The sequence below is a fragment of the Leucopleurus acutus genome (genome assembly GCF_964270905.1).
Source record: "Leucopleurus acutus genome assembly, chromosome: 2".
In the NCBI taxonomy this organism is placed as follows: domain Eukaryota; kingdom Metazoa; phylum Chordata; class Mammalia; order Artiodactyla; family Delphinidae; genus Leucopleurus; species Leucopleurus acutus.
In genome coordinates this window covers 139,940,177-139,962,963 of record NC_139143.1, presented here as the reverse complement: position 1 = coordinate 139,962,963, position 22,787 = coordinate 139,940,177, and the positions used below count along the sequence as shown (strand labels likewise).

Genomic DNA, 22,787 nt, shown 5'->3' with positions numbered 1-22,787 from the left:
CACTTTCAGTCTGTGTCTTTAGATCTGAAGTGAGTTTCATGTACACTGCGTATGTATGGGTCTTGTTTTTATTTATTTATTTATTTGTTTGTTTATGGCTGTGTTGGGTCCTCGTCTCTGTGCGAGGGCCCCCTCCAGTTGCGGCAAGCGGGGACCACTCTTCATCGCGGTGTGCAGGCCTCTCACTATCGTGGCCTCTCTTGTTGTGGAGCACAGGCTCCAGATGCGCAGGCCCAGCAGCCGTGGCTCACGGGCCCAGCCGCTCCGCGGCATGTGGGATCCCCCCAGACCAGGGCCCGAACCCGTGTCCCCTGCACTAGCAGGCAGACTCTCAACCACTGCGCCACCAGGGAAGCCCCTGGGTCTTGTTTTTGTATCCATTCAGCCACTCTCTGCCCTTGTTTGGAGTATTTAGTCCATTTATATTTAAAGTAATTATTGATAGCTATGTAATTTTTGCCATTCTTAACTGTTTTGGGTTGTTTGTGTAGTTCTTTTTGTTCCTTTCTTCTTCTTTTGCTCTTTTCCCTTGTAATTTGATGACTAGCTTTAGTGTTGTATTTGGATACCTTTTTTCTTTTTTCTTTTTCTCCTGTGTATCTATTGTAGTTTTTTGCTTGGTTATTACCATGAGGTTTATATGTAGCAATCTCTATATATTTATATGATTGTTGTAAGTTGCTGATTTCTTAAGTTCAAACACATTTTAACAACCCTGCATTTTTTCTCCCCCCACCACGTTTATTGTTTTTGACATCATATTTTACATCTTTTTGTTTTGTATATCCCTAACTAGTTATTGTGGATGTAGGTGGTTTTACTACTTTTGTCTTTTAACCTTCCTACTAACTTTGTACTTGGTTGGTTTACTACCTTTATTGTATATTTGCCTTTACCAATGAGGCTTTCCTTTTGTAATTTTTATGTTTCTAGTTGTGGCCTTTCTTTTTCATTTAGAGAAGTCCCTTTAACAATTCCTGTAAAGCTGGTTGGTCGAGCTGAGCTCTTTTGGCTTTTGCTTGTCTGTGAATCTTGATCTCTCCATCAAATCTGAGTGAAAGCCTTGCTGGGTAGAGTCTTCTTGGTTGTAGGTTTTTCCCTTTCATTACTTTAAATGTATTATGCCACTCCCTTTTGGCCTGCTGAGTTTCTGCTGAAAAGTCAGCTGATAGCCTAATGGGAGTTCCTTTGTAGATTGTTGCTTCTTCCTTGGCTGTTTTTAATGTTCTCTTTATCTTTAATTTTTGCCAATTTAATTACTATGTGTCTTGTTGTAGTCTTTTTTGGGTTGGTCTCATTTGGGACTCTCTCTGCTTCCTGGACCTGGATGTCTGTGTCTGTTTCGTTTCCCAGTTTAGGCAAGTTTTCAACTATTATGTCTTTCATACATTCTCTGCTTTTTTTTCTCTCTCTTCTTCTTCTGGGACCCCTGTAATGTGAATGTGAGTCATTGTGCAGACGTCTCTTAAACTGTCCTTGTTTCTTTTTATTACTTTTTCTTTTTCCATTCAGGTTTAGTGATTTTCACTACTTTGTTTTCCAGCTCACTGATCCATTGCTTATATCATGCAGTCTTCTGTTGATTTCTTCTGTTGTATTTTTTATTTCAGTTACTGTATTTACCTCTGTTCTTTCTTCTTTGTATTTTCTAACTCTTCGTTACAAACTTCTAACTTCTCTCTCTGTTCATCCAATCTTCTTCTTAGTTCTTTGAACATCTTTATGATCATTACCTTGACCACTTTATTGGTTAGATTGCTAATCTCTGCTTCCTTTAGTTCTTCTAAATTTTATCTTGTTACTTTATTTGCAAAATATTTCTCTGTTTTCTCATTTTGCCTAATTTGCTATTTTTATTTTTATGTACTTGGTAGGTTGGTTATGTTTCCAGCCTTGGAGAAGTGGCCTTGTATAGGAGGCATCCTATGCATCCCAGCAGTACACTCCCCTGTAGTTACCGGAGCTATATGGTCTATGCTCCCTTTGTGGGCTGTATGGGTCCTTCTGTTGTGGTGAGCTGGCTACTGTGGTTGGTCTGGTAGGCATGACTGGTCCCCAGTCTGTTTCTTTGTCAGGCCTTGTCTTGTGCAGAGGCTGTTGGCTGCTGGTTGGTGGGGCTGGGTCATGAGGCACCTGACTGCAGAGCCCCAGAGGGTCCTGGGGCTAGCGCTGTCCCACTGGTGGGTGGGAACTGGGTTCTGGTGTGGGGCTGGGGGGTCCTGGATCTATTATCAGCCTGCTGGTGGTCAGGTCCATTTTCTGGCATGGCTGGCTGCAGGGTCTGGGGTGTCCCAAACCTGATTTTTTACCCACTTGTGTGTTGGGCCAGATCCTGGGGAGGCTGGCTGAAGGGCCCAGGGTATCCTAGAGCTGGTGTTGGCTTGCTGGTTGGCAGGGCCAGGACCCAGTGTGTCCTGTGGGTGGTGTTTTTCTGCTGGTTGGTGGGCTGTGTCCTGACATGACAGGCTGTGGGGCTATGGTGGTCCTGGGTCTGGTGTCTGCCCTCTGAGGGGTGGGTCCATAGCCCATGGGATTCTGGTGCTGTTGCCCACCCACTAGTGTCTGAGGTCCTGGGGCTAGTGCCAGCCCACTGGTTGGTAGAGCTGAATCCTGGAATATCTGGCTGTAGAGCCTGGGGATTATAGAGCTGGTAGCAGCCTGTTGGTGTGGGGGGCGGGGCGAGGCCCAGGTGGTCCTGGGGCTAATGCCTGCCCATTGGTTGGTGAAGCTGGGTCTCAGGGTCTTTGGTTGTAGGGCCCTGGGGGTCCTGGAGTTGAGGTGTTGGTACACTCGTGGGTAAGGCCTGGGCCCAGGGAGTTCTGGGGCTGGTGACTGCCCACTGGTGGGTGGGGCCAGGCCCTGGGTTCTCTGGCTGCAAGGCCTGGCAGTTCCGAGGTTAGTGCTGGTGCACTGGTATGTGGGGCCAGGTCCTGGGCCCTATTCTATACAGCGCAGGTCCTGTGGCAGCTGTGGGCTCGGGGGAGGGGGGTCTTAAGGTAGCTGGCCTGCTGGTGTGTGAGCCTATGTCTCTGCCTGGCTAGTTGCATGGCCTTAGGAATCCCATTACAGGTGGTGACATGCTGGTGGGAGGGGCTTGGTTCCAGAGATAATAAACGAGAGGGAGGAGTCCAAAATGGTACTTGACAGCACTGGGGTCCTCGCGGTAGAACAAGCTCCCCAAAATGGCTGCTGCCAGTGTATATGTCCCCAGGGTGAGCTCCACTTGCCTCCTGCCTCTCTGCCAAGACCAGCAGGTAGGTCTGACCCAGACTCCTTTGAAATTACTGCTTTTGCTCTGGATCCCAGAGAGTGTGAGGTTTTGAGTGCGTCCTTTAAGAGTGGAGTCTCTATTTTGCACAGTCCTCTTCCTCTCCCGAAAGTAAGCCCCACTGGCTTTCCAAGCCAGATCTTTTTGGGGGCTTGTTTTCCTGGTGCAGGACCCCTGGGCTGGGGACCCCAGTGTGGGGCTTGGACCCCCTTGCTCCTTGGGGAGAAACCTCTACAACTGTAATTATCATTTTGTTCATGAGTCACCCACCTTGGGGAATGGGTCTTTACTAAGTCTCTGCCCCTCCTATCCGTCTTCTATGTTTACTTCTTTATACCTTTAGTTGTAGAAGATCTTTTCTGTTGGTCTTCCGGTCTATAATCAATAGTTGCTCTGTAAATATTTGTAATTTTGGTATGCCTGTGGGAGGAGGTGAGCTCAGGGTCTTCCTACTCCACTAAAGAGGCCACCCAGATGCATCTTCTATGCATTGCTGAATTTGATTTACTAATATTTAGTTGAGGATTTTGCAGCTATGTTGATGAGAAATACTGGTCAGTAGTTTTCTTTTCTTGTAATGTCTTTGGTTTTGGTATTAGGGTAATGCTGACTTCATAGAATGAGTTTGGAAGTATTCCCTCTGCTTCTATCTTCTGGAAGAAATTGTAGAGAATGGACATAACTTCTTTCTTAAATGTATGGTAGAACTCAGTGACGCCATCTGGGCTTGATGCTTTGTGTTTTAAAGGTTATGAATTATTGATTCACTTTTAAAAATAGATACAGCCCTATTCAGATTGTCTGTCTTCTTGTGTGACTTTTGGCAGACTATCTTTCAAGGATTTGGTCCATTTCACCTGGGTTATCAAATTTGTGAGCATAGAGTTGTTCATAATATTTCTTATTGTTATTTTAATTTCCATGGGAGCTGTGCTGATGCCTTCTCTCTCATTTCTGGTATTAGTAATTTGCGTCTTCTCTCTTTTTTCTTAGTTAGCCTGGCTAGAGGCTTATAGGTTTTATTGATCTTTTCAAAGAAGCAGCTTTTGGTTTCATTGATTGGTTTCATTCGATCTCTATTGATTTTTTTTTCTGCCCTAATTTTTATTATTTCCTTTTTTCTGCTTACTTTAGATTTAATTTGCTCTTATTTTTCTGGTTTTCTAAGGTGGAAGCTTATGTTATTAATTTTATATTTCTTTTTTAATATATGCATTCATTGCTATAAATTTCCCTGTAGCCATGCGTTTGTTGCATCCCACAAATTTTGATACTACTTTTTCATTTTCATTTAATTCAAAATACTTTTCAATTTCCCTTCTTTGACCCATGAGATTTGAGATTTCTTCTTTGACCCATGAGAGGTATGTTGTTTAAGCTCCAAGTATTTTGGGATTTTTAGGCTATCTTTTCATTTTTGATTTCCAGTTCAACTCCACCATGGTAAGAGCAAACATTGTATGATTTTGATCCTTTTAAATTTGTTAAGGGGTGTTTTATGGCCCAGAATGTGGTCTGCTTTGGTGAATATTCTGTGTGAACCTGAGAAGAATGTGTAATCTGCTGTTGTTAGGTGATGTAGTCTGTAGCTGTCTAGTCTGTAGCTGTTTCCCTCCCCCCACCCCCCCCACAGAGGCCCCTTGGAGGGATAGTCTGTAGTTGTTGATTGATGCTGCTTTTGAGCTCAGTTATGTCATTACTGATTTTCTGCCTGCTGAATGTGTCCATTTCTGATAGAGAGGTGTTAAAGTCTCCAGTTATAACAGTGGATTATTCTATTTCTTCTTACAGTTTTGCCTCACATATTTCGATGCTCTCTGGATATCTTTTTTTTTAAACTTTTTATGGATATCTCTTTATTGTGATAAATATAGGTCATAATATGTATCATCAACAGATATTTGTGTCTACTAGCACTCCTGTGTGCTAGGTGTGAGGATATAGTAGTGAACAAGACACATTCTCTGCCCTCAAGGAGTTTATTATCTGAGAAATAATTTTGTAAAATGCTTGTTACCTCAGGCTTGCCAATATCTCTTGTGAATATGAAAAATATATTAAATTCCTTTAATGTGCATTACTTTGATCTAGTAAGGTTGAAAATATTTTCATATGTTTATTGGTCCTTTCAGAATGCTTGTCTTTTTTTTTTCCTTTTTTGTGATTGATTTTTAAGAGCTCTTTATATATTATGGACATTAAAGCTTTGTCTATGCAATATGAATTGGATTTTTTTCATAATTTATGAATTGCAAGTCAACCTTGTTAATGCTTTCTTTTTCTTCTTCCTGTACAGAAGTTTTCTTTTTTATGTGATTACATTTTCCTTTCTGATTTCTAGTATTGCATACCATGCTTAGAAAGGTCTTTTCTATAAGACTGTTAAAAATATTTAAATCAATACTTCCCTGCAGTATGTGCAAACATGCCATGTGCTTGCATTTGCATTTAATTCTGTGATCAGTCTAGAATTCATAATGTGTGAGGTAGCTTTATTTTTAAACTGGCTAGCTTATTATTCCAGTACTATTTACTAAATCAGCTATCTTTTCTCACTGATGTGAAATATCTCTTGTATCAGTCACTAAATTCTCAAATATATTTGGATTTATATCTGTACTCCCTGTTATGTTTTACTCAGTGTCATCCTTTGCTAATAAGATCAATAAATTTAAGTATTAACTTAATTACTGTAGTTTTATAATGTGTTTTAATATGCAGTAAGGAAAATCCTTTCCTCATTAGGAATTTTTGGTTCCTTTTTAAAGTGTTTTAGTTTATAGTACTTTCTAATATGGTTCGAGGGATCACCTTTCAAAATCATCTCTGCTCTAAAAAGTTAGGATTTTTAGAAACAGCCATTTAAATTTTTGTTATGGAAATAAAGTGGGTTTCTGTCTTTATAGAAGATTAGAATTCAATTTTCGTTATATGGAAAGTAACTATACTGAATTGTTAAACTAATAACAGCTTAGTTAATTTGACCTTATGATAATAATTTTATTCTTTTCATGTACTCTATATAACAATGACAATAAATGGATTCTTATAAAATAGTTGAGATGTTCCAAAAACATTTCAAATGTTTCAAGTTTGGGGTAAATTACTCTGAGTAAATAGTCTATAAGTAGCAGGAGTTTGAAGTAAAAATAACAGTAAAAGAATAATTTAACAATTTATTGCACTCTGAGTTCCTTGAGGTTAGTATATTTGTCTCATTAATTTCTGTATCTGTCACAGCATCTTACCTTGGTTATTTATTTATTTATTTATTTAGGAGTCTTTATCTAATATACAGACCTTCCCCATAGAAAATGTCTCATTTTGTCTTCATTTTCCCCCAGCACACTTGAAAGGCATGTTGACTTTCACACTGTTGCTAAGGACTGTCCAGAGTGTTCCTGGTACCTGGTATTGGGAACCCTCTGAACGAAGGTCCTCCCTGTGGCCTACTTTCTTTCTGACTTAGAAAGAAAATACATGCATGTACATTCTCTTATTTTTATTTTTTAATTTATTCATTTTTATTGAAGTATAGTTGATTTACAATGTTGTGTTATTTCAAGTTTACAGCAAAGTGATTCAGTTATACATACATACATAGGTCTATTTTTTCAGATTCTTTTCTCTTATAGGTTATTACAAAATATTGAGTATAGTTCTCTGTGCTATATAGTAGGTGCTTGTTGGTTATTTTTTATAGAGTGGTGTGTATAAGTTAATCCCAAACTCCTAATTTATCCCTCCCCCGCCCCTTTCCTCTTTGGTAACCATAAGTTTGTTTTCTTTGTCTGTGGGTCTGTTTCTGTTCTTTCTTTTTTTAATAAATTTATTTATTTTTGGGTGTGTTGGGTGTTTGTTGCTGCCTGCAGGCTTTCTCTAGTTGTGGCGAGCGGGGGCTACTCTTGGTTGCAGTGCATGGGCTTCTCATTGTGGTGGCTTCTCTTGTTGCAGAGCACAGGCTCTAGGTGCACAGGCTTCAGTAGTTGTGGCACGTGGGCTCAGTAGTTGTGGCTCACGGGCTTAGTAGTTGTGGCGCACAGGTTCAGTAGTTGTGGCACACGGGCTTAGTTGCTCCGCAGCATGTGGAATCTTCCCAGACCAGGGCTCGAACCCGTGTCCCCTGAATTGGCAGGCGGATTCTTAACCACTGCACCACCAGGGAAGCTCTGTTTCTGTTCTTTATGTAAGTTCATTTGTATCATTTTTGTTTACATTGCACATATAAGCGATGTCATATGATGTTTGTCTTGTTTCACTTCATATGATAATCTCTAGGTCCATCTATGTTGCTGCAAATGGCATTATTTCATTCTTTTTTATGGCTGAGTAATATTCCATTGTATATATGTATCACATCTTTATCCATTTATCTGTTGATGGACATTTAGGTTGCTTCCATGTCTTGGCTATTGTAAATAGTGCTGCAGTGAACATTAGGGTGAATGTATCTTTCGAATTAGTTTTGTCCCTATATATGCCCAGGAGTGGTATTGCAGAATCATATGGTAGTTCTATTTTTGGTTTTTTAAAGAACCTCCAGTCTCTTCAGTAAGTGGTGCTGGGAAAACTGGACAGCTACATGTAAAAGAATGAAATTAGAACACTCTCTAACACCACACACAAAAATAAACTCAAAATGGATTAAAGACCTAAATGTAAGACCGGATGCTATAAAACTCCTAGAGGAAAACACAGGCAGAGGGACTTCCCTGGTGGCACAGCGGTTAAGAATCTGCCTGCCAATGCAGGGGACACAGGTTTGATCTTTCCAGGTCTGGGAAGATCCCACATGCCGTGGAGCAACTAAACCTGTGTGCCGCAACTACTGAGCCTGCGCTCTAGGGCCTGTAAGGCACAACTACTGAACCCGCGTGCCACAACTACTGAAGTCTGCACGCTCTAGGGCCTGTGTGCTGCAACTACTGAAACCCGTGTGCCTAGAGCCCATGTTCTGCAACAAGAGAAGCCACTACGATGAGATGTCCGTGCACCACAAGGAAGAGTAGCCCCCACTTGCCACAACTAGAGAAGCCCACTTGCAGCAACAAAAACCCAATGAAGCCAAAAAATAAAATAAAACAAAACAAAACAAAAAAACCCCCCAAAACATAGCAGAACACTTTTTGACATAAATCACAATATCTTTTTGGATTTGTCTCCTAGAGTAATGGAGATAAAAACAAAAAGAAACAAATGGGATCTAATTAAATCAAAATATATGCACAGCAAAGGAAACCATAAACAAAATGAAAAAACAACCTACAGATTGGGAGAAAATATTTGCAAATTATGTGACTGACAAGGGATTAATCTCTAAAATATACAAATAGCTCATACAGCTCAATATAAAAAAAACAAATAACCCAATCAAAAAATGGGCAGAAAACCTAAATAGATATTTCTGTAAAGAAGACATACAGATAGCCAAAAGGCACATGAAAAGATGTTTGACATTGCTAATTATTAGAGAAATGCAAATCAAAACTGCGAGGTATCACCTCGCACTGGTTAGAATGGCCATCGTCCAAAAGTCTACCAACGTTAAACGCTGGAGAGGGTGTGGAGAAGAATGGACCCTCCTGCACTGTTGGTGGGAATATAAATTGGTGCAGCCACATGGAGAACGGTATGGAAGTTCCTTACATTCTCTTATTTTAAACATTTTGTATTTAGAAGATTCATGGTTGGTGGCTTTTTTTTTTTTTTTTTTTTTTTTGCAGTACGTGGGCCTCTCACTGTTGTGGCCTCTCCCGTTGCGGAGCACAGGCTCCGGACGCGCAGGCTCAGCGGCCATGGCTCACGGGCCCAGCCGCTCCGCGGCATGTGGGATCCTCCCGGACCGGGGCATGAACCCGTGTCCCCTGCATCGGCAGGTGGACTCTCAACCACTGCGCCACCAGGGAAGCCCTGGTGGCTTTTTAAAAATAAACTTTATATATGTTTTTTAATATTCATTCATTTGGCTGTGCTTCATCTTAGTTGTGGCACATGGGATCTTCGTTGTGGCATTCGGGATCTTTTTAGTTGTGGCATGTGGGATCTTTAGTTGCGTCATGTGGGCTCTTAGTTGCAGCATGCGGGATCTAGTTCCCTGACCAGGGATAGAACCAGGGCCCCCTGCATTGGGAGCTCGGAGTCTTAACCACTGGACCATCAGGGAAGTCCCTAAAAATAAACTTTTTAAATTTTAAAAATTACGTGTGTTCTTTGTATAAGATTTGGAAAAGGTGAGCAATAGTGATAAAAAAAAAAGTAGCCATACGCAATTTGTCAAGGAAACTATTGTTAGCAATTTGGTATACTTTTTTTTACTCCTTCACCTCCCCCTCAGCCCCCAGATAGTATTGTGTGATACATAAAGTTTTAGATTTTGCATAGTGTTTCCCCATTTTCACAGACTCTTTGTAAGCATTTTTAATGGATATATAACCCATCATGTGGATGCACTATATATAATCACACATTTTATAAACTTTTCTCCTTCTTGCTTTTCCAAATTTTGTTAAATAATGCACTTTTGGGAGGAAATTTTTTTCTTTATTCTAGTTGTCAGTTAAAGAATTCTAATTACAGCAGGTAAGACTACTGCTTATTTTTCATAATTTATCAGTTCACTGATTCATTTAATAAACATTTTGAGAAACAATTGTGTGCCAGGCAGAACTTAAGGACATTTGAAAAGTTTACTGTCTGGTGTAAGAGGCAGGTAAGAAGCAAGTTATTACAATACAGTGTGATGAGTGCTGTGATAGAGGAAGACATAGGCTCCTAAGGAGCTAAGAAGAGGGGCTTCTGTCTTAGTTTGAGGTTGGGAGGGGGGTAAAAATTGTACTAATCTCACCAGAGGAGGAGAAACTTAAGCTGGGTCTTAGGGACTCATGATAATAAGACAGTCAAAAAGTGAGGGTGAGCAGGAAGGCATTGTAGGTGGAGGGAAGAGCACATGCAAAGGCATGGAGGTATTAGCATGTCAAGTTTAGGAAGCTTTAATATTAATATTAAAAATGGCTTTAGTATATAGTGCATGTGAGGGAGTGGCAAGAGAGAAAGCTGAGTAAGTGGGCAGACGTAATTTCATGAAGGGCTTTGAATATCATCCTCAAGGCTGGGGTGCCATCATGGATGAGGCAGAATCCTTGAGAAACATGTTTATAGCTCTAACTCTTCATTTGTATATCAATAATTCTCAAATTAATAGCTCTCACCCAAACCTCACCTTTGAGCTCCAGAGCTATATATCCAACTGCCTTGTTGGCCTCTCTAGAATGTCTAGAATGTAAGCATCATGAAAGCAAGTATTTTACTCCCTTTGCCCTAAGCTGTATCTGCACTACCTAGAACAGTGCCTGGCAATAATTTATCGAGTAATTAAATAAAAATGAATGATTCCCTACTATATCTCAGAGCCATCTCAAACTCCACATAAATCCAATTCATGATCTTCTCCCTCTAATCTGCCCTTCTCCTAATGTTCCCTATTTTTTAAAATAATTTTTTAAAAAATTTTATTTAGTTTTGGCTGTGTTGGGTCTTCTTTGCTGCACACGGGCTTTCTCTAGTTGTGGTGAGCAGGGGCTATTGTTCGTTGCAGTGTGCAGGCTTCTCATTGCCATGGCTTCTCTTGTTGTGGAGCACAGGCTCTAGGTGCGTGGGCTTCAGTAGTTGTGGCACATGGGCTCTAGAGTGCAGGCTCAGTAGTTGTGGCGCATGGGCTTAGTTGCTCCGCGGCATGTGGGATCTTCCTGGACCAGGGATTGAACCGTGTCCCCGGCTTTGGCAGGCGGATTCTTAACCACTGAGCCACCAGGGATGTCCCCCTAATTTAACGTTCCCTATTTAAGTGATTGGCACCAACTATTTAATTTCACAAGCCAGAAACCTGGGTGTATCTTTGACATATTCCTCTTTCTCACCTTTCACATCCATTTTCTCATCGAGACCTAATGATTTCTTGACGTTTCTTCATATGTCCATTTCTCTCCATCTCCACTGCTCTAGTCCAAGCTACCATCTCTCTCCTCATCCTATACAATAGTAGTAAACTTTCACCCTTTACTCTTGTCCCTTTTCAATCTGTTCTCTGTGTTGGAGTCAAAAAAACCAAACAAACCCACAGAATCTGATTCTGATATTCCTGTTTGGAACCAGTTGCTCTTTGGATAAAGAACAAAACCCTTAACATGGTCTACAAGGCCCTGTGTGCTCTGGCCACTGTCTAACCCAATAGCCACATCTCATGCCACTTTTTTGGATTCTGTTCTTAGTTGCATTGGCTTTTTAAATTCTTCCAGTGGACCATGCTTTCATCTGTCACAGTTATAATGTATAATTAGTAGCTTCTAATACATATTATAAAATGGAATGCCTATTGTCAGAGAAACAAATGTATCAATACCTTTGAGTTGATATTTATAACCCTGAAAGGGTAATGTTCTGTGTAGCATTCTTTTCTTGAAAAGAAAACTGTCTGTGAATTTTTTCAAATAAGCTCAAACATTTTCAGTTATAATTTGTTCGTCTTTCAGATTACATATCACGTATCTCAATTTTCCCTCAAGTAAGTTAAACACTTATAAGCTACATTTATTCTTATTTTAAAGTAAGAAAACATTGTCTTGTAAATTTAAGCCATTTGATTTTTTAAAAAGTGCTGCAATAGGAAGCAAGGATGTATTGGAAATATAGGAAATGCCTTAATTAAAAAAAAAACTAGGCTTTATATGAAAGTAGTGACTTAAGCAATATAAGTGGAAGCCTCCATTCTGAAGATAGTTGCCACTTCTTATATGATTTCAAATCACACTCTCTGATTACAAATAAAACAAGTCTTGAATAGTCTCACCAAAACTGACTTGTGTTACTAAGTTATTGTTCTTAATTGTGAGTGTCTGGGGGAGTTTATTGTTTGGTTTTGTGTGATAATTTTTATTGTATATAAAATATACAACAATAAAATATATTTTGTAATTAAAATATTTATAGAGTATATTGTATTCTATTCTGTAAAATGAAAAATTGGTTTGCTCATTTCCAATTCAAGTTGTATTTAATCACTTAAGTAACTTTAGCAGATAGTGCACCATATAATACGTACTCATTACTTATTTTTCTTTAACTTCTTTTCTTTATGTCAGAACAAAAGTCTAAACTTACAGAAGAATGCAATCAAGTGATGGCTTTTTCTTTAGAATCTGAATATGGAGGCCACAGGAACAGATGAAGTTGACAAGCTGAAAACTAAATTTATATCTGCTTGGAACAACATGAAATATAGTAAGTATCAAGATTTGAAAACTGTATAAATCCAAAGAAATATTTGAAGACATGTATTATCTCCTCTATTAAGTCACTGACAATTGTTTTTTTTTTTTTTTAGAACTCAATTAATGAAATTTATTTTGAGTTCATAGATTTTTATTTTATTGCATTTTCTCTTTAAAATTTTAATCTAATTATTATTGTTAATTATTATAGGTACAATTATCTTATTTTATTAATTTCAATTCTCACCTTTCTAATTTTCTCTCTTCTACTTTCTTTGGGTTTAATTTGATTTTCTTTTTCCAGCATCTTTTTTTTTTTTTTCATTTTAACATCTTTATTGGAGTATAATTGCTTTACAATGGTATGTTAGTTTCAGCTTCACAACAAAATGAATCAGTTATATATATATACATATGTTCCCATATCTCTTCCTTCTTGCGTCTCCCTCCCTCCCACCCTCCCTATCCCACCCCTCCAGGCGGTCACAAAGCACCGAGCTGATCTCCCTGTGCTATGCGGCTGCTTCCCACTAGCTATCTACCTTACGTTTGGTAGTGTATATATGTCCATGCCTCTCTCTCGCTTTGTCACCGTTTACCCTTCCCCCTCCCCATAGCCTCAAGTCCATTCTCTAGTAAGTCTGTGTCTTTATTCCTGTTTCACCCCTAGGTTTTTCATGACAATTTTTTTTTCTTAAATTCCATATATATGTGTTAGCATACGGTATTTGTCTCTCTCTTTCTGACTTACTTCACTCTGTATGACAGACTCTAGGTCTATCCACCTCATTACAAATAGCTCAATTTCGTTTCTTTTTATGGCTGAGTAATATTCCATTGTATACATGTGCCACATCTTCTTTATCCATTCATCCGATGATGGACACTTAGGTTGTTTCCATCTCTGGGCTATTGTAAATAGAGCTGCAATGAACATTTTGGTACATGACTCTTTTTGAATTATGGTTTTCTCAGGGTATATGCCGAGTAATGGGATTGCTGGGTCATATGGTAGTTCTATTTGTAGTTTTTTAAGGAACCTCCATACTGTTCTCCACAGTGGCTGTATCAATTTACATTCCCACCAACAGTGTAAGAGGGTTCCCTTTTCTCCACACCCTCTCCAGCATTTATTGTTTCTAGATTTTTTGATGATGGCCATTCTGACTGGTGTGAGATGATACCTCATTGTAGTTTTGATTTGCATTTCTCTAATGATTAGTGATGTTGAGCATTCTTTCATGGGTTTGTTGGCCATCTGTATGTCTTCTTTGGAGAAATGTCTATTTAGGTCTTCTGCCCATTTTTGGATTGGGTTGTTTGTTTTTTTGTTATTAAGCTGCATGAGCTGCTTATAAATTTTGGAGATCAATCCTTTGTCAGTTGCTTCATTTGCAAATATTTTCTCCCATTCTGAGGGTTGTCTTTATGTCTTCTTTATGGTTTCCTTTGCTGCGCAAAAGCTTTTAAGTTTCATTAGGTCCCATTTGTTTACTTTTGTTTTTATTTCCATTTCTCTAGGAGGTGGGTCAAAAAGGACCTTGCTGTGATTTATGTCATAGAGTGTCCTGCCTATGTTTTCCTCTAAGAGTTTGATAGTTTCTGGCCTTACATTTAGGTCTTTAATCCATTTTGAGCTTATTTTTGTATATGGTGTTAGGGAGTGATCTAATCTCATACTTTTATATGTAGCTGTCCAGTTTTCCCAGCACCACTTATTGAATAGGCTGTCCTTTCTCCACTGTACATTCCTGCCTCCTTTGTCAGAGATGAGGTGACCATATGTGCGTGGGTTTATCTCTGGGCTTTCTATCCTGTTCCATTGATCTATCTTTCTGTTTTTGTGCCAGTACCATACTGTCTTGATTACTGTAGCTTTGTAGTATAGTCTGAAGTCAGGAAGCCTGATTCCTCCAGCTCCGTTTTTCGTTCTCAAGATTGCTTTGGCTATTTGGGGTCTTTTGTGTTTCCATACAAATTGTGAAAGTTTTTGTTCTAGTTCTGTGAAAAATGCCAGTGGTAGTTTGATAGGGATTGCATTGAATCTGTAGATTGCTTTGGGTAGTAGGGTCATTTTCACAATGTTGATTCTTCCAATCCAAGAACATGGTATATCTCTCCATCTATTTGTATCATCTTTAATTTCTTTCATCAGTGTCTTATAATTTTCTGCATACAGGTCTTTTGTCTCCTTAGGTAGGTTTATTCCTAGATATTTTATTATTTTTGTTGCAGTGGTAAATGGGAGTGTTTTCTTGATTTCACTTTCAGATTTTTCATCCTTAGTGTATAGGAATGCCAGAGATTTCTGTGCATTAATTTTGTATCCTGCTACTTTACCAAATTCATTGATTAGCTCTAGTAGTTTTCTGGTAGCATCTTTAGGATTCTCTATGTATAGTATCATGTCATCTGCAAAGAGTGACAGCTTTACTTCTTCTTTTCCGATTTGGATTCCTTTTATTTCCTTTTCTTCTCTGATTGCTGTGGCTAAAACTTCCAAAACTATGTTGAATAAGAGTGGTGAGAGTGGGCAACCTTGTCTTGTTCCTGATCTTAGTGGAAATGCTTTCAGTTTTTCACCATTAGGACGATGTTGGCTGTGGATTTCTCATATATGGCCTTTATTATGTTGATGAAAGTTCCCTCTATGCCTACTTTCTGCAGGGTTTTTATCATAAATTGGTGTTGAATTTTGTCAAAAGCTTTCTCTGCATCTATTGAGATGATCATATGGTTTTTCTCCTTCAATTTGTTAATGTGGTGTATCACGTTGATTGATTTGCGTATATTGAAGAATCCTTGCATTCCTGGAATAAACCCCACTTGATCATGGTGTATGATCTGTTTAATGTGTTGTTGGATTCTGTTTGCTAATATTTTGTTGAGGATTTTTGCATCTATGTTCATCAGTGATATTGGCCTGTAGTTTTCTTTCTTTGTGACATCCTTGTCTGGTTTGGTATCAGGGTGATGGTGGCCTCGTAGAATGAGTTGGGGAGTGTTCCTCCCTCTGCTATATATATTTTTTTTAATTGCGGTACGCGGGCCTCTCACTGCTGTGGCCTCTCCCATTGCAGAGCACAGGCTCCGGATGCGCAGGCCCAGCGTCCATGGCTCACGGGCCCAGCCGCTCCGCGGCACGTGGGAATCTTCCCAGACCGGGGCACGAACCTGTATCCCCTGCATTGGCAGACGGACTCTCAACCACTGCGCCACCAGGGAAGCCCCCTCTGCTATATTTTGTAAGAATTTGAGAAGGATAGGTGATAGCTCTTCTCTAAATGTTTGATAGAATTCGCCTGTGAAGCCATCTGGTCCTGGGCTTTTGCTTGTTGGAAATTTTTAATCACAGTTTCAATTTCAGTGCTTGTGATTGGTCTGTTCATATTTTCTATTTCTTCCTGGTTCAGTCTTGGCAGGTTGTGCCTTTCTAAGAATTTGTCCATTTCCTCCAGGTTGTCCATTTTATTGGCATAGAGTTGCTTGTAGTAATCTCTCATGATCTTTTGTATTTCTGCAGTGTCAGTTTTATTTCTCCTTTTTCATTTCTAATTCTATTGATTTGAGTCTTTTCCCTTTTTTTCTTGATGAGTCTGGCTAATGGTTTATCAATTTTGTTTATCCTTTCAAAGAACCAGCTTTTAGTTTTATTGATCTTTGCTATCGTTTCCTTCATTTCTTTTTCATTTATTTCTGATCTGATTTTTATGATTTCTTTCCTTCTGCTAACTTTGGGGTTTTTTTGTTCTTCTTTCTCTAATTGCTTTAGGTGCAAGGTTAGGTTGTTTATTCGAGATGTTTCCTGTTTCTTAAGGTAGGATTGTATTGCTATAAACTTCCCTCTTAGAACTGCTTTTGCTGCATCCCATAGATTTTGAGTCGTCGTGTCTCCATTGTCATTTGTTTCTAGGTATTTTTTGATTTCCTCTTTGATTTCTTCAGTGATCACTTCGTTATTAAGTAGTGTATTGTTTAGCCTCCATGTGTTTGTATTTTTTACAGATCTTTTTCTGTAATTGATATCTAGTCTCATAGCATTGTGGTCGGAAAAGATACTTGATACAATTTCAATTTTCTTAAATTTACCAAGGCTTGATTTGTGACCCAAGATATGATCTATCCTGGAGAATGTTCCATGAGCACTTGAGAAAAATGTGTATTCTGTTGTTTTTGGATGGAATGTTCTATAAATATCAATTAACTCCATCTCGTTTAATGTATCATTTAAAGCTTGTGTTTCCTTATTTATTTTCATTTTGGATGATCTGTTCATTGGTGAAAGTGGGGTGTTAAAGTCCCCTACTATGAATGTGTTACTGTCGATTTCCCCTTTTATGGCTGTCAGTATTTGCCTTATGTATTGAGGTGCTCCTATATTGGGTGCATAAATATTTACAATTTTTATATCTTCTTCTTGGATCGATCCCTTGATCATTATGTAGTGTCCTTCTTTGTCTCTTCTAATAGTCTTTGTTTTAAAGTCTATTTTGTCTGATATGAGAATTGCTACTCCAGCTTTCTTTTGGTTTCCATTTGCATGAAATACCTTTTCCATCCCCTTACTTTCAGTCTGTATGTGTCTCTAGGTCTGAAGTGGGTCTCTTGTAGACAGCAAATATATGCGTCTTGTTTTTGTATCCATTCAGCCAATCTGTGTCTTTTGGTGGGAGCATTTAGTCCATTTACATTTAAGGTAATTATCGATATGTGTGTTCCCATTCCCATTTTCTTAATTGTTTTGGGTTCGTTATTGTAGGTCTTTTCCTTCTTTTGTGTTTCTTCTCTAGAGAAGTTCCTTTAGCAGTTGTTGTAGAGCTGGTTTGGTGGTGCTGAACTCTCTCAGCTTTTGCTTGTCTGTAAAGGTTTTAATTTCTCCATCAAATCTGAATGAGATCCTTGCTGGGTAGAGTAATCTTGGTTGCAGGTTTTTCTCCTTCAACACTTTCAATATGTCCTGCCACTCCCTTCTGGCTTGCAGAGTTTCTGCAGAAAGATCAGCTGTTAACCTTATGGGATTCCCTTGTGTATTATTTGTTGTTTTTCCCTTGCTGCTTTTAATATGCTTTCTTTGTATTTAATTTTTGACAGTTTGATTAATATGTGTCTTGGCGTATTTCTCCTTGGATTTATCCTGTATGGGACTCTCTGTGATTCCTGGACTTGATTAACTATTTCCTTTCCCATATTAGGGAAGTTTTCAACTATAATCTCTTCAAGTATTTTCTCAGTCCCTTTCTTTTTCTCTTCTTCTTCTGGAACCCCTATAATTCGAATGTTGGTGCGTTTAATGTTGTCCCAGAGGTCTCTGAGACTGTCCTCAGTTCTTTTCATTCTTTTTTCTTTATTCTGCTCTGTAGTAGTTATTTCCTCTATTTTATCTTCCAGGTCACTGATCCGTTCTTCTGCCTCAGTTATTCTGCTACTGATCCCATCTAGAGTATTTTTCATTTCATTTATTGTGTTGTTCATCATTGTTTGTTTCATCTTTAGTTCTTCTAGGTCCTTGTTAACTGATTCTTGCATTTTGTCTATTCTATTTCCAAGATTTTGGATCATCTTTACTATCATTATTCTGAATTCTTTTTCAGGTAGACTGCCTATTTCCTCTTCATTTGTTAGGTCTGGTGGGTTTTTATCTTGCTCCTTCATCTGCTGTGTGTTTTTCTGTCTTTTCATTTTGCTTATCTTACTGTGTTTGGGGTCTCCTTTTTGCAGGCTGAAGGTTCCTAGTTCCTCTTGTTTTTTGTGTCTGTCCCCACTGTCTAAGGTTGGTTCAGTGGGTTGTGTAGGCTTCCTGGTGGAGGGTACTAGTGCCTGTGTTCTGGTGGATGAGGCTGGATCTTGTCTTTCTGGTGGGCAGGTCCACGTCTGGTGGTGTGTTTTGGGGTGTCTGTAGACTTCTTATGATTTTAGGCAGCCTCTCTGCTAATGGGTGGGGTTGTGTTCCTGTCTTGCTAGTAGTTTGGCATAGGGTGTCCAGCACTGTAGCTTGCTGGTCGTTGAGTGAAGCTGGGTGCTGGCGTTGAGATGGAGATCTCTGGGAGATTTTTGCTGTTTGATATTATGTGCAGCTGGGAGGTCTCTTGTGGACCAGTGTCCTGAAGTTGGCTCTCCCACCTCAGAGGCCCAGCACTGACTCCTGGCTGCAGCACCAAAAGCCTTTCATCCACAGGGCTCCTTAATTTGGGATGATTCGTTGTCTATTCATGTATTCCACAGATGCAGGGTACATGAAGTTGATTGTGGAGCTTTAATCCGCTGCTTCTGAGGCTGCTGGGAGAGATTTCCCTTTCTCTTCTTTGTTCTCACAGCTCCCAGGGGCTCAGCTTTGGATTTGGCCCCGCCTGTGCGTGTGGGTCGCTGGAGGGCGTCTGTTCTTTGCTCAGACAGGACGGGGTTAAAGGAGCCGCTGATTCGGAGGCTCTGGCTCACTCAGGCGGGGGGGGGGGGTTGGGGGGGGGTGGGTGTAGGGAGGGGCACGGAGTGTGGGGCGGGCCTGCGGCGGCAGAGGCTGGCGTGACGTTGCTAGCCTGAGGCGCGCCGTGCGTTCTCCCGGGGGAGTTGTCCCTGGATCCCGGGACCCTGGCAGTGGCGGGCTGCACAGGCTCCCCGGAAGGGGGTGTGGATAGTGACCTGTGTTCGCACACAGGCTTCTTGGTGGCGGCAGCAAAGGCCTTAGCGTCTCCTGTCTGTCTCTGGGCTCCGCACTTTTAGCCGCGGCTTGCGCCCGTCTCTGGAGCTCCCTTAAGCAGCGTTCTTAATCCCTTCTTCTCGTGCACCAGGAAACAAAGAGGGAAGGAAAAGTCTCTTGCCTCTTCAGCAGGTCCAGACTTTTCCCCGGACTCCCTCCCGGCTAGCCGCGGTGCACTAACGCCCTGCAGGCTGTGTTCACGCCGCCAACCTCAGTCCTCTCCCGGCGCTCCGACAGAAGCCGGAGCCTCAGCTCCCAGCCCCGCCCGCCCCGGCGGGCGAGCAGACAAGCCTCTCGGCTGGTGAGTGCCGGTCGGCCCGATCCTCTGCGCTGGAATCACTCCGCTTTGCCCTCCGCACCCCTGTTGCTGTGCTCTCCCCCGCGGCTCCCAAGCTCCTCCACTCCGCCACCCGCAGTCTCCGCCACCCGCAGTCTCCGCCTCCGAAGTTCCCCAACTCCGCCACCCGAAGTCTCTGCCCGCGAAGGGGCTTCCTAGTGTGTGGACACTTTTCCTCCTTCACCGCTCTCTCCCGCTGGTGCAGGACCCGTCCCTATCCTTTTGTCTCTGTTTATTTTTTTCTTTTGCCCTAACCAGGTACGTGGGGGGTTCCTTGCCTTTTGGGAGGTCTGAGGTCTTCTGCCAGCGTTCAGTAGGTGCTCCGTAGGAGTTGTTCCACGCGTAGATGTATCACTGACAATTGTTGAGATTCTCTTTGAATGAAATATTTCTGTAAGGAATGTAGATAAGAATACTACCCGAAGAAAGAGCCAAATACCATCATAAACATTACTTAGAAACTCAGGCATATCATGTGGTCCTTTAAAAAAGAAAATTCCAAAGAAGATAGAATTTATTCAGGTGATGATAATACCTCAGGTTTTCAGACTCAGCATCAGGCAACCTCATGTATGAACCAGGAAGCAAGCAAAATAGACCTCTGAACACACAAAGCAGACCATTTAAAGTTCACATGCTGTTGCGTATGACTTTCTTCTAGGAACACACTCAGATCCTTATTTCTATAACTTAGTTACTCTTGATTTGCATACAAATCCAATAAGGATCATAGGTGGTTTTGAAGCCCACTTAAGACTAGAAACAAATTGGAGATGAAAAATCCTTCAAAGATGGAGAAATACTCAGCAGAACAAGTTTCAACCGGAAGAAGTTCATATCCATAAGATAGGAATGATAAAATTTAGTAAAACCCCTTAACAGTGCAAATTCAAGTAAAACACAATTGGCTGTTGGTTCCTGGTTCACTGGAAGTCATGGCCAGCTAGCTATTTAGGCAGTTAAAACTTGATAATAACTTGACATTGTATTTTGAAGATTATAGACATTAATTTTTTGAAAAATTGAGATTTAAATCATATACTACTAAAGTTCACCTTTTTAAAGTGTATGATTCCGTGGTTTTTAGTACACTCACAGGAATGTACAACCATCATCACTATCTAATTCCAGAACATTTTCATCACCCCCAAAGGCTACCTTGTACCCATTAGCAACTACTCCCTATTCCTCCCCACCTCTCTCCAATCCCTGGCATCCACCAGTCTACTTTTTGCCTCTCTGGATTTGCCTATTCTGGACATTTCATATAAATGGTATCATATAACTTGTGGCCTTTTGTTTTTGACTCCTTTCACTTGACATAACGTTTTGAAAGTTAATTCATGTTGTAGCATGTATATATCAGTACTTCATTCTCTTATACGGCTGAATAATATTTCATTGTATGGATATATTACATTTTCTTTACCCACTCATTAGTTGATAGATGTTTGGGTGGTTTCCACTTTTTGGCTATATGAATAATGCTGCTATTAATATTGTATACAAGTTTTTGTATAAACATATGTTTTCAGTTCTCTTGAGTATATACCTAGGAGTAGAATTGCTGGATCATATGTTTACCCTAAGTTTAACTTTTTAAGGAACTACCAAACTGTTTTCCAAACTGTTTGCACCATTATACATTCCTACCAGAAATGTTTGAGGGTTTGAATTTCTCCACATCGTCAACAATACTTGTTAATATCTATCTTTTTAATTAGACCCATTCTAGGGAGTGTGAAGTATCTCACTGTGAGTTTGATTTGCATTTCCCTGATGAACATATGAAGTTAATCTTCTTTTTATGTATTTATTAGCAATTTGTATATATTCTTTCAAGAAATGTCCATTCAAATCTTTTGCATGTTTTAATTGGGTTGTCTTTTTATTATCGAGTTGTAAGAGTTCTTTATATATTCTAGATAAAAATCCCTCAGCAGATATATGATTTGCAAATATTTTCTCCCATTCTTGGATTGTCTTTTCACTTTCTTCATAGTGTCCATTGAAGCATAAAACTTTTACTTTTTGATGAGGTCCAGTTTCCCTATTTTTTTTCCCTTTGTTGCTTGTGCTTTTGATGTTGTATTTACGAAACTGTTGCTTAAATCAAGGTCATGAAGATTTGCACCTATTCTTTAAAGAGTTTTTATCTTTTTAGCTCTTATATTTAGGTCTTTGATCCATTTCAGGTTAATTTTTGCACATGATGTGAGGTAGAGGTTCCACGTTATTCTTTGTATGTGGCTATCTGGTCTCAGCACCATTTGTTTAAAAGAATATTCTTTCTCCATTGACTGGTCTTGCTACAGTTATCTAAAATCAGTTGACCATAGATGTAAGGGTTGATTTCTGGACTCTCAATTCTAGTCCATTAATCTGTATGTTTGTTCTTATGCTAGTAGAACATTCTCTTGATTACTTTAGCTGTTTGTAAAATTTGAAATTGGAAAGTATGATTCCTCCAACTTTGTTCTTCTTTTCCAAGATTGTTTGACTGTTCTGGATTCCATGCATTTTCCATATGAATTTTTGATCCTCTTATCAATTTCTGCAAGAAATCCAGCTGGGATTTTTTTTTTTTCAGCTGGGGTTTTTATATAGATTTTAGTGAAATCTGTAGATCAATTTTCAGAGTATTGGCATATTAACAGAGTATTGCCATATTAAGTCTTCCAATCCATGGACATGAGATGTCTTTCCATTTATTTAGGTCTTTAATTTCTTTCAGTGATGTTTTGTAGTTTTCTGTGTGCAAGTCTTGGCACTTATTTTGTTAAAGTTATTCCTAAGTATTTTATTCTTTTCAATGCTATTTTAAAATGAATTTTCTTCATTTCATTTAGACTCTTCATTGCTAGTATATAGAAATACAATTGATTTTTGTGATTTGATCTTGTATCTTGTAAACTTGATAATCTCTTTTATTTTAATAATTTTTTTGGATTCTTTAGGATTTTCTGTGTGTAAATCATGTCATCTGCAAACAGAGGCTTATGTTCTTTTTCAACCATTTAATCTGATGGATAGGTTATGTGGTGAAGATTTCATTTATAAGGTCTGAACATTGTCATACAGGTACTCAACACATTTCAGTAGTGACCTAGGAATTGTTATTTAACCTATTATTTACACATGTGTAGCTTTCCCTATCTAGATATTTAAGTGGACATCATAAGATTATGGTAATCCCTAATCTCTGAAGAACAGATTGTTCAG

At 39.6% G+C, this 22,787-nt stretch overlaps 1 protein-coding gene across 3 annotated transcripts in view; it reads left to right on the top strand.

The window, feature by feature from the left end:
• Positions 1-22,787, top strand: part of ATG4C (autophagy related 4C cysteine peptidase) — a 102,876-nt gene that overhangs the window by 13,411 nt on the left and 66,678 nt on the right. For 2 of the 3 annotated variants that reach the window (XM_082833883.1, XM_082833881.1), the window contains exons 2-3: positions 11,797-11,828; positions 12,406-12,544. In XM_082833883.1, coding sequence (XP_082690009.1) covers positions 12,469-12,544 — 76 coding nt within the window. In that variant the 5' untranslated portion in view covers positions 11,797-11,828; positions 12,406-12,468. The remainder of the gene's footprint in view (positions 1-11,796; positions 11,829-12,405; positions 12,545-22,787) is intronic. The other variant, XM_082833882.1, reaches the window with a different exon arrangement.